Source organism: Strigops habroptila, chromosome 5, assembly GCF_004027225.2.
Source record: "Strigops habroptila isolate Jane chromosome 5, bStrHab1.2.pri, whole genome shotgun sequence".
Classification (NCBI taxonomy): Eukaryota; Metazoa; Chordata; class Aves; order Psittaciformes; family Psittacidae; genus Strigops; species Strigops habroptila.
In genome coordinates, this window is record NC_044281.2 from 20,025,392 (window position 1) to 20,037,661 (window position 12,270).

Below are 12,270 nucleotides of genomic sequence, written 5' to 3' on the forward strand. Positions count from 1 at the left end.
TTATTCTTCAGGACTGCTCCAGGCTTTTAGTCCTTTTCAGCACAGAAATAGATGGAATGTAGCGAGCTTTTGTTCAGAACGTGATGCGCTTTTTGAAAGTATCACAAAACTGGTGTTATCTTGTGAGCTGTTAGTCTGCATTGCCAACAAGTGACCCATGAACTTGCAGTGTGCTTCTCCCTGCTCACTGCCTCTTCCCCAAGGGGACAGGGAGCGTCTGGTTTTGCAGCAAATGAAGCTGAAGTGGGCAAATTCTGCTTTTCTGTTTCTGTTTGGGTACCTTTTACAGAGCTGTCTGGAAGCAGTAGTAATTGCTGCAGATTCCTCTACGTAGAGATGAAAAGGGAGCTGGTAGAGTTAAGAAGGCAGCATGTCACCTGCATGTGTGCAGCCCGGGCTGTGTTAGTGTTTATCTCTCTTAACATAATGTTATGTTCAAGACAGATGTTTGCTACCTAGGAAGACAGTGCTTTAGTGTTCCTGCCACAGATGTTTTGTGTAACTTTGGCCAAGACATTAGGTGCTTTTTGTAAAATATAAACAGGCTTCTCTTACGTTATAGGGGGATCGTAGGCATAAACTTCTCATCCTCATATTGTATATTTGTATATTGATTGTATATTTATATTGTATATTGTATATTGATCGCAGTAGTAGTAGTACAGTGCAGTACAACAGCACTGATACTGCCCTATGGGACACTAACAAGGATTTTTTTTACTTTCAATTGACCGAGGATCTCCGGTAGACAAAAGCATATGCAGGGGTGCCATCATATTTTCTTCTAATCTTTCTTCTAACTTGGTAGCATACAATCATATAGCTATGCATTTAGTGTAGTTTTTCTTTAACCAGAACATTGTTCTTAACTCTGAAGAAAGAAAACCGCTCTTGACCTTAAAATTGTGTAATGAATCTTCCCTTTCCAGGAGAAAGCTGCATGGAAGCTAGATGTGGTTGTTTAAGGCTTTAGGCGAGACTTCAGTGAAGTTAGTATCCAGTTTATGCAGGCACAGACTATAGTGGTCAGAGATGACAAGAAACATCAGGAAGGATCTATTAGTAGGCTACCTGGTTGCTGCCAAAACTGACGGTTGTCTTAACAAAACTTTATTAAAAGCACTTCAAATGATTGCTTTGTATCTCTGATTATTCTGTCACTGAAACAGATGTTCACATCAGATGCTGTCATTACAAAAAGTTTTACTGAAGATGCATTTGTTTTCAGTATCTATACATTTGTTCAAAATGAACTAAATGCTTAGAGTAGCACTTCAGACAGCAAAAGTCAACTAGTCAATAAACCTGCTCATGGATATCACTCTCTTTAGCTGTGAAGAGTGCAAAACAATCAGTGAAGACTAAGTTAACAAATCTACTTGTTTCTTTGAAACACTCTGGCTCCAGCAGTTCACTATTAAATAGTAGGAGTTGGTGGTGTTGATACAGGCATCAAAATCCTTCTGTCAGATCAGAACCCGCTCTTTGGTTGCTCTTGGCAGTTCAGAATAATCTAGAAAACAATTGTGAGCGAGTAATCCAGGTTTCTAAAAAATGAGGAAAATACAACACTTGGGATTATATAGCTACAAGTTTCAAAGGAATGGATACTATTCGCTGTAACAAACACGTTCAGGATATCAGCCGTCTGGTTTGTATATGTTCAAAGCATTGACTTCTTTGTCAGGCTTATTCTGCATATGGTATTGTAGCCAACAAGTTTGGAAATCTGTTTTTAGCAATTTTGTTATTATTTAAGCTCTTAGTTGTAAGAGTTCAGCTGGAAATGTTCAAGGCCAGGTTGGATGGGGGTTTGAGCAACCTCATCTAGTGGCAGGGGGGTTGGAACTAGATGGTTGATAAAGGTCCCTTCCAACCCAAACAAACCATTATATTATTCTATGATATTATTCATTGATGCTACTTTTCTGCAGAGTATTTTTTGTAATGGCTTTTTTCTTTGATTATTACAGGAGGGCTTTCATGGTGGAGAAAGATCTTGCAGTTTGGGATTTCAGTGTAGGAAGTACACTCTGATCTTGCTTAGATCAGCATTGGTTTTAAGAGCCTAGAAGGGATTACTGGACAAGGAGAGGGATTTTGAGTGTGGGGAATTGTTTTTCTGAGTGGACTGTTCTGCTGTTGGGCACAGCAGATGTTTCTGTTACTCTGTACATGGATTGATCTGTTGAATTCAGTTTTCATCTAGTTAAGATGTGCAGAGAAGAGAAAATACAGTTATACCAGTCTTCAAAATGTAGCCTCCTTACTGCTGTTGAGGGGTGGCAATTCCAAGATAAACAGCTTTCAAGATGCTAGTAATACACTGCATGTTCTTTCAGTTGTCCTTTTTCCCTTCATTCATCATGCTAAATGTTATTCAACAGACTCAGGAAGGACCTTGTCGTGGTTCTGTTGCTCATAGCAGTATTTGCTATGCTAACGCTTCCTGTACATGGTGCACATGGGAGTTACATTAGAAGTTTGGGAAATGGATAAGTGGATGCCATGTTGAGTGTTCTACACTATATCTTATTTTCTCTTTATTAATTATTCTATACCTGCCAACTCTTAACACTAATATGGAAAAAGAGACTGCAAAAATAATGGCATAGTAATTTCTGGGTCAAGATATGGGGAAAATGTGGTCTGTGAAGAATTCCTTCAGGAAGAACTAGTGTAAAGAAAAGTCTGGCTAAAACCCAACCTGTTGTAAGGATTCACATGCCAAATAAAACTAAATGTTGACTTGTTTTCTGAATAATGAACAGGATTGGAATGAGACACAGCATGCCTGTTTCAGTGAATATTGCAAAAAAGCTTCAGTAGCTTTCAGACCCATCAGCACCATTAATTGTTAGACAGACCTCAGTCTTGAAAGCTGTCATGGACATGCGTGTTACCATTTTCCAAGTTTGGGATGTAATTTTTAAAGGTACTTAGTCAGTTGGTTTTTTTGTTTTCAAGTCTTTCTATTTCCTACATTAGTACTTACCTTAAGTGCTGTGCTGCACCTCAAGCAGGTTGTCTACACCTGTGCAATGGGTTTGTTGTCTCTGGTGTTGAAGGAAAGTGCAGTTGCTTATATGCAATATGTATTAAAAATGCTGTCACTCAGAAATAAGAGCTTTTTGTTGCTTCAAGAGGCCTGTGCATTGCTCTTGAGCCATGTGTGACTTCAAGGCAATTCAGTTGTACTTCCAAGGGGTTGGATTAGTAGAGGGACTTGTCAGAAACAAGGCATCACCGGTTTGCCTTGGTCATAGTTGCATGCGTGGTTCAGCCCCAGTTACAATAGAACAGGCCCTTGGGGAGCTATTGTTCTCTCTGTTGTATGAATCACTCCCTGAGCTCTTGAATGAGCCATTCTGAGTTGCCATCCTTGTGGCATATACCCACACGCATGAGTATACGTTGTTTGTGGCCAGATAAAGGCATTGGTAGGCAACTTGTAAATTCAGCTCTTCCTTCGCTGCCTACAGCCATCTGAGGAGACACATAATGGCCAAGGGATCCTTAGAAGAGGGTGCCTAGCTGAAAGGTGGGGAGAGTTAAACATTCTTAAATTGTTTTCCAGAAATGTCTGCTGGCTGATCTGGTGTTGGCTCAAGTAGTTCATTCATAAGTCTTTCTTCAAGGTGTTAGCAGATGTTCCCTCAGGAACATATTTCTCTGTAATTCACTTTTCCTTTCCAGGTTGTTGGCCAGACAATTGAAATCAAAAAACTGACAGCACAGAGATGAAGTCTAAAGATCATTATAATCTTTTTAGCATTAAAGAATTGATTTCTGTTGTAGAATGATTTGCAGAAAATTACTTATCTATCCAGCAGCCAAAGTTGTTTTTTTGTTTTAGATCATGTTTCTGGGCCGTTGGACTGTTGGAAACAGTGAAATAAACAATGTTCAAATGGCATTTTAAAAAAGTGAGCTGCGGTCATTAAAAAAAAAACCCAAAACTTCAACTTCCCAAAAGAAATAGACTGCATCTCGGAGAGAGAAGGTACACAAGGAATATTTTCCTGTGCTTTGAGCACCAGCATAATAAACATTGAGTGGTAAAGTCCGGGTAACCCAACAACCTCTCCGAAAGGCACTTCCTCGCCAACTCTGTAGTTCACAGGAAGTTGGTGAGAATTGTTGTGTTTGGGGTTATCTCCTCATCAGAAAACCTTATTTTCTCTAATTTGTATTTTAACAAGTTTGCATCCAACAGTCATACAACTGTAATCAGCAGGCACAAAAGTTTTATTTGTCAAAACTGTCTTCTGATGTTTATATGGAAGTTGGTGTTTTTTCTTAAAATTCGTTAGATTTACCATAATTGTGCTTTTTTTAGGCCAAAATTTTGCGCTTACATTATTTCCCTCCCACAGATTTTATGTAGACAAAAGCCTGATCTGTATGCCTGCTAATTACCCAGTTTTTCCCCTTCTTTCTTTCACCCCCCAGCCTCCCATAAACAGTAGTCACATTTACCTTGTTGCATCCCTCTGCCCATTCTTTTGGACACAGTCTTTCTCATTTTAAGAGGGTCAATTTGTGGAATAAAAACTCTCTTTAAATTATTAAGAAAAGAACTTTGAGTTCACCTGGGCACCTTCGCAGTGGTGGTAGTGGTGGTGTTTGTTAGGAAACGGGAGTGCCTAAATAGAGAATAGAACTTTAATGAGAAATACTATTTTTATACTTAATTTTCTGTGTTGTGTGCTTCAATGTCACTGGCTCAAGTGCTGAGAAATGCTGCATTTTCACTGTGCATGTAAAACGACTCTCGATTAATTAAATGGATTCTGTTCTTTCCTGACCCTGGGCTTACATATGTGTCTCATTAGGAATTTCTTATCACTTCAGATCTTTTCAAACAGCTAGTTTCACTTGAATATCAGGATGTATTTTTCCCCTTTGCTATTGCGTTTACTGCTGCTGTTTGACTTCGGCTACAGTGATGGTTTTCATCTCGAATGTAGTACACTGAACTTTTTCATGTTAGCTGTTGTTTGGAGGCTCCAGTAGCTACATAGTCCTCTGTAGAAGTTGTTAATCCTCTTCATTAGAAAACCAGTGATTTTAAACATTTCTGAATGTTCAGGTTAAACTTTGTCATGGGTAATCTGTAGCTTGTTGTTATTCTGTAAAGTATTTTGGAAGAGCTGGAACCATGGTGTCCTTTAGGATTTGGTTATGTAGCTATTGTTAGGAGGTAAATATGGTTCAGGGATTTTTTTTTATTTGTTTTACTTTAAGTCTCAGAGATTGTATCTTGCTGTCTGCCCTATTGACTGCTAATTTAGGTTGAGTGGGACCTTCTTGACTACTGAGTCTGCAGTACTGAATCACTGTGGCCTTGGGATTGTGGCTCACATTGGATGGTGATGCCCTTCAAAGCCTTCTGGTAAGGGCAGGCTGTGTTTTTACTGTTACCTTGGAATTGAACTCTTCTCATATTTCTGCTGCTTGGCTTTATGCCATGATACAAGCATCTGAACTTGTTTTCTTAGCACATTAGTAGTTTTCAAGGCTGTTTCCAGTTCTGTTTTCTGTGATTCCCCAAAACATGCTATGGAAGAAAGACTATTCAAGACATGGTTTAGCAACACAGGTCAGTTTTGTGGGTTGTTGTTTGTTTTTTGGGGGTTTTTTTGACTCAATCTCACAGCCCAAATGTTCTATTTTAAATGGAACAGGTGTCATTTTTTCCAATTTAAAAATCAAGAAATTTGGATTCACTCTGTAGAGTTTGTTGTCTTACTGTATTTTGATTTGCCATACTTTTTCGCTTGATTAGACTTATATTTTAGAGCTCTGTATGTTCCTTCACTGACAAATTGTTCTGTGTTGCTTTATTCGCCATTGGCTTTGTAAGGTACTGAAGCATATATAAAGTACAAGCTATAATTAATAGAAAGTTTTACTATTAATAGGAAGAAACCTTGGTCAACATGACAGTCACTTGCTAGAATTTACCTGACTACAAAATAGTTTGTTATTAAATAGTTTGTTTTCTTGGAAGCAGAAGTGTTTGCTTAATTGCCTTATTTTCCTGGAGACTGAAAAAGTCCTTTCTCATTCGTTGGGCAATAAGAAAAGCTCAGACTTTCAGAAAGATGAGAGAGAAGAGTGAAGTCGAGTGCATGGTTTGGTTGGTTTGTTTTTCTTTTTCCCGATGGACAAGACAATAGCTCACTTAAAAGGAAATACATGTGGATGCAGAGACAAAAGGTGCATCTTCATGTTGGTGAAAGAAGAGAAATAGTTGTGTGGGCTTTTTTTTTTTTTTCTTTTTTTTTGAGACTGATTAAGGACTGATCAATTTTTAGTAATTTTCTGTAGTCTGTTTTGCACTTGATATTTTAAAGCTTTGTTTTTATCTGCTGTTAGTATGTTGGACATAATTCTCATACTGTGTGTGTTACCATAAAAACTAAATGCCCTCCAGGAGCACATCAGGAAATTCTATTTACATTTGGGCTATTTATTATTATTAATTCTTCTATTCGATAGATATGTCACCATGTTGAAGTATTTTGCTTTGGCATAAAAAGCTATATGGATGTAACTCTGTTAAAGAAACCAGACCAAACCAGTATGCCTTTCACTTAAGTGATAGGTGGCTTGTGCTGGCTTTGCATTCGGGGGACGGGGGCCTCAGTCAAATCTGAAGGGTTGTTCAAAGACAAATCTGGCTTCTGCGTAATGAACTTTATCTTCGTTGTAGAGAGCTGACAATGTGTGAAGCTGTTGAGCTTTCTTCATCTCCAAGCTGTAATTGATTGCCAGATAACAAGAGTCCATTCAGGGTAATAAGAGGGTTAGAGATAAAGATTGAGTCTTGGAGCTTGTTTCCATATTTAGTGGAAAAGAGAAATATGTCTCATCTGTCAGGCCTGTGTGTTTGGGTCTGTGATGCTGCTCTGTAGTCTAGCAGTGTTTTGAGGTAGAGACTGTAGTAAATGTGTATCCCAAAAGATCCAGTTTTAGGAGGTGAAGACTTGCAGTTGCAACTCACTGCTAAACTTTTTCTCCTAAAATGTCCATTTTACTCAGATATGAGCAAATACTTGGTTAAATAACTGGATCTTTTGCAAGTATTTGTATATTTGGAGGTGTCAAGCCTTGGGGTACAGGTGTAGTTGCACTTTATTATTTTCCGGTCACCAGTTCAGAAAAATTCAAACTACCACGAAGAATCCTCTGATTTGTTACATCTCTGTTTTGCTAAGGTAAAGTACAGTATAATTGATTTTATATTGAATGCTATAAGAGAGCTTATAAATTGCTTCTCTGAATTTACAACTTTGACTTCTGACAACCCATTGCTCAACCTATTCTCAGAGGAGTTTGGAGTTCTTTTCTATAGAGTTCTTGCAAAAAGTGTACTCTTCAGGACAAGAAATCTGTGTATTTTATATTAGTTTTTAGAGGAGAGGCTTTGTGGTTCTGAAAGATAAATTAATATGGAAGATACCTCCAATCCCAAAAACCGCAAGAACTAGGTAGTGTTGGTAACTTTTTGAAAAAATACTAGAATAAGCATTCCAAAACCTGTAGCAGTTACAAGAAGTTAAGAAAAGTAGTGGTGTGTTTTAGGGCTTTTCTGTGAGTTTCAGGTGATAGTAGGTTTGAATGGTAGTGGATTGTAGCAATGCCAGTCCTTCGTTTAGCATCATTGTAAATACACTGAAGGTACTTCCAGAATGTGATTGTGTGTCCTTTTGAGTTAGTGAGTTGGCCTTCAGGGGTAGGAATGAGCTTAGTTCACGTAAGAAGTCTGGGTATATGTTCAGAACTGTAAGTTATGTCGATGTTGTGGGCAGCAGGAGACTTTATAAGGTTTGGTATTTAAAAAAGCTGATTTTTTCACCCCTTACACGAAGCAGCTTAAAGCTTAGGGCACCTTTAAAAGCAGGTAACTCGTGCTGAGAACTGCAGAGTCGTACAGAACTGTGTGTTCTTGAAAAAACAGCTGTGTGTCTGGGAGTGAATGGTGAATTTTAAATTACAGTATGAATGAGGAAGGCAATTTAATAGATGTTCCTAGGATTTACTCTGTGTTGAAAGAAAGTTTGAACCCAGGTTTTCTGTCTTGTCCTTCAGATGACAAGAATGGAGGAGTGTGTGTTGATTTTTGGATCTGGATACTTAACACCAATAACCAAAGCCAAAGCAAAACAACCCCCCTAAACATAATGAAAAACAACCACTCCAGCAGAAATAATGAAGAGAATACAGTGTATTTGTTAGCATATGCAGGCTCTAAAATCTGAGCAGAAAAGAAAGAAGGGTTGTATTTCATCTGTGCTGTGGACTACCCCTTTACCTGCTAAATTACAATTCTGACTTGTAAGGTAACCTGGGATGCCATCTATTCAGTACATGAGTATTTAGATACAGTATGTGAGACCTGCAGTAGCAATTTTACCTTGCAGCACTTTGAATGTGCCTTAGCTGTCCACAGTGGTTATTGCTTTCCCATGTTTCGTAAAATAAACAACATAGGATATGATAGTATTTTTCTGTAATATATGCATGTTTTGTAATTGCTAGAATGTCAGTAATTTTAAGTAAGCTCAAAACTTCTGTGGGCAGTGACTATCAAGTAGGCTAGTAAATCAGAATAGTGCTTCATTAAATGGGTCGCTTTGGTAAACTAAAATAGGTTGTTTCAGAGTGGCATGCACTTAAACATTTTCACTGTTACGAATCAAAACAATAATAATTTAAACTTGCCTGACGAATCTGGTGTGATTAGTTTGTTAGGCTTTTTCAGAGGAATACTTGCCCATTATAGATTACATACATACTAGGAAGGGTGTGCTGTACACATCTGTGCACAATGTATAAATGTGAGAAATATATTCTGTGCATATGGGAAGTGTACAATTTGGTTTTGAAACTCTTGGAAGCAGTACACAAGCACATTTTAGGAAGCAAGTGTATAAAGAGGATTCCTGATTGTTCTGCATTGTGCATACGCGTAGTAAAACAGTCTTTACCCTGGAGAGCTTGCAATCTAAAATATGTAGAGATTGGAGGAATTTTTACAAGGCAGGTTCAGAAGCAGTGTTACAACTGCTGGTAATAAGCCAGCTGCAGTTTCAAAATGGGTAAAATTTGCCTGTATTGCTGGAAAAGAGACCTGCAGCTCTGTATGTGGCTGCATTTGGGTAAACTTCCCTACCTCCAGAAACAAAATGTGGTATCCTTAAACCACCACTTGCGGTTTGATATTTTCAAAAGAAGGCGTTGGCAACCAGACATTTCTCAAATGTCTCCTTTTCAACCATTTTTCTCTTGGTGTGGTTTTCTTCCGTCGGAGGAGGTCTGGGTACCAGGCTCTGCACTAAAGAAACGCTGACACCACACTTGCCATCATCTGCTGACCCACAGGAACAAGGGCAACTTGAATTAGCCAAATAGCAGAGCCCGTGCTTTTCTTACCAGGAGGGTTAGCTGCATCGCCAGGAGTGGCCAAAATGTGCGATACGGAAAGGTCTAGTTCTTGAACGTTGAGATTGGTGAGATACTGGAGAGTTGGATAAGAAAGTGTCTCATCTTTATTATTGGTGATAATATTATCAGCTACGCTGTTGCCTTGGTTGTCAGGATGCTTAGCTGATAGGTAGAAGTTCATGAAAAGCATTCATGAAAATGGAATTCCAAAAACCTTTTCTCATAGCACTCTGAATATACATAGTTATTACTGTAATGTCCTTTCTGAACTCCTGTGTTGTCCTCTGGGACTGAGAAGCACTAACTTGGTAAGTTGTGTCTTAGTTGAAAAAAATGAGGCTGTATCTCTTTATATGGTGCTTGAGGGATATGCTATGAAATAGTGCATAAAGACTTCGGCATTAAATATCTTACTTAAAATAAAGCAACTGGAATGTTTCCAATTGAAGATAAACTGAATGTTCAAGTAGTTGAAAAGATAAAAACAAAGAATGCAGTTTGTGTAAATACGGAAGACTATTTGTCTAGATCAACTTTCAGACTCATTAAACAGCCGTAAGTGATTTAAATACAAATTAGAAAGCTGCACATCATGTTGCAGCCTACTCATGTAGGCTGAGCTCATCAGGAACTCCTTTTGTTCCTCCATTTCCTTCCATCTTCTTTTCCCTGCCAATGCCAGCAGCACTGCTTTACCCTGTTTAGCAGGGCTCTGTCAGAGGCAGCACCTGTGCGACGGTCTCTGTTACTCATGGCTCCTCTCATATTGCTTCTTGCTTGTCTGCCCTTCAAACCTCCATCTAATCCTGTATTCCCTTGCATGTGTTGGGGACTGTGGTCTACCTTCTGATTTTCTTTTGTTTTTTTCTTTCCTATGATTCTTGTTTGTCTTGGTTATCAACATATCAATGTCCTAAACAATTTTAATAGTATGGAAAACAAGGGGATTGCAGAATTGGGAGGGTTTATGCTGGAAAGTGTTTTGCTCCTGTCAGCTAGTTTTTAATCTATAAATAATTTCCTGGTTGGCGTATCGCACACCACAGACTTCATGTCTCTTACGCGCCTCTAACACATTCTAGTTTTCACCAACATTGACAACGCTATTCTGATACACAGAACTTCCCCCTAAATTTCTGGAATTCATTGAGTGCATTTGCTATTAGGTAACAGATGGTAAATCGTTGTCACATTGAGAGTATAAATCTTTTCTTTGCATAGGCTGGTGGTATGTTTGGCTTGTTTGTAAAATATTCCACTGCAAATACTAGGGAATATAATGAATTGATTTATCTTTTTTAGGAGCAATGGATGAGCTTCATAGCCTGGACCCAAGAAGACAAGAATTGTTAGAGGCAAGATTTACAGGAGTAGTAAGTGGCAGCACTGGGAGTACTGGAAGTTGCAGTGTTGGAGCTAAAGTAAGTTCTAAGAGCAGTCTTCCAGATCTACCATCTTTGAAATATGAATGTGTCTCACTTGCATATTGCACATGTGATTTACTTGCAAAAGTACGGAATTGGAAAAATCTCAGGAAAATCCTTACTAGTTGGTAATTTTATTTTGAGATAGGGCTGTTTATCCTAACCTGTCTATGTCATGGTCATTGAATTGTTCTGAAAACCACCAAAGAGTAGGCTTATACAGGCTCTTCTGTGGTTTTGCTTTCATGCACGTGTGATCAGAGGTGGGAGTTTTTCTTGGTATTTAAGTGGAGTTGTCCATTCTGCAGATGACCAGCTGTTTACAGTTCAACTTGAAATAGACACAGGGAGTGTGGTGTGGCCTGTTTTTAAGGTTAAACTTGTTTGAAGACTAATATATCTAGATTAATAAAGCCAAATTCTTTCAAATTTTCCAGACATATATATCAATTTTACCTACTTTCACTGTAGACTTTCTGGAGTTTGTCCATTAGTGTCTACATCAGGATGCAGCAGTTGAGGTAAAACCTTATGAACATTGAATAGTGGGGCTTCATTAAATTCCATATGTCATATATTGCCCTTCAGTTGATGCATCTGCAAAATAAATTTGCATTTTTACAAATTCTGCTCAAGTTACTAGCTTCAGCTTCCAAGACTGATTTCTGCAGTACTGTTGCCTAGCCAGAGGTACTTCATTTTGTATTTGTACGTTTGAATATTCTCACCAAGTGTAGTACTTAATACACTGCTGTTAAAAAGATGTAATACTAATTTTTTAGGCACAATTCCCCCATGACCAAAGTACTTTCAAATTCCATTTTCAATGTGTTTGCAGTGTCCTCATATTTCTAGTATTTTACTCAAACTTGGTTAGTATTTTTTGCTTCCTATTCCACATTTTAATTAGCAGTGTAGATCAGAGATCAAAATACTACCTGATAGCAGAAGTTGATGAAATTTCTGGAGACGTGTGATGTACTGATGACTATTAACAAACTATAAAGGGTTGAAATTGGTGCATAGTAATCTTGCATCATATCTTCTTAATTTGTTTTTGGGAGTGACAGCAAGTTAACTGTCACAAAGGTGTAAAATGGGTGACACATCACTTCTGTTACTACCATTTTAACCAAGAAGTGAGTTAAGTGTCCAGGGGAAGGAATCAGGTTGCATTGGCACAACGTAGTTGATGCACTGTTTTTCTTCTCTTGTTAATTGCCTTCCAAATATGACTGCAAAAATGTATTCTAGCCGTATCTTGTGATTAAAATTAGATACAGACAAACCTTGGGTTCTCTAGTACTACTTACTTCCCTAATTTGTTAGCTCATTGTAATTGCTCAGGTAAACGCTCATAATTCAGATGACTACTTGTCCTTTTTCGTTACTA

General features: G+C 38.2%; 1 protein-coding gene across 3 annotated transcripts in view; it reads left to right on the plus strand.

Moving 5' to 3' along the window:
* Positions 1-12,270, plus strand: part of TLK1 (tousled like kinase 1) — a 69,742-nt gene that overhangs the window by 15,353 nt on the left and 42,119 nt on the right. For all 3 annotated transcript variants that reach the window (XM_030488798.1, XM_030488799.1, XM_030488800.1), the window contains exon 2: positions 10,756-10,874. In XM_030488798.1, coding sequence (XP_030344658.1) covers positions 10,756-10,874 — 119 coding nt within the window. The remainder of the gene's footprint in view (positions 1-10,755; positions 10,875-12,270) is intronic.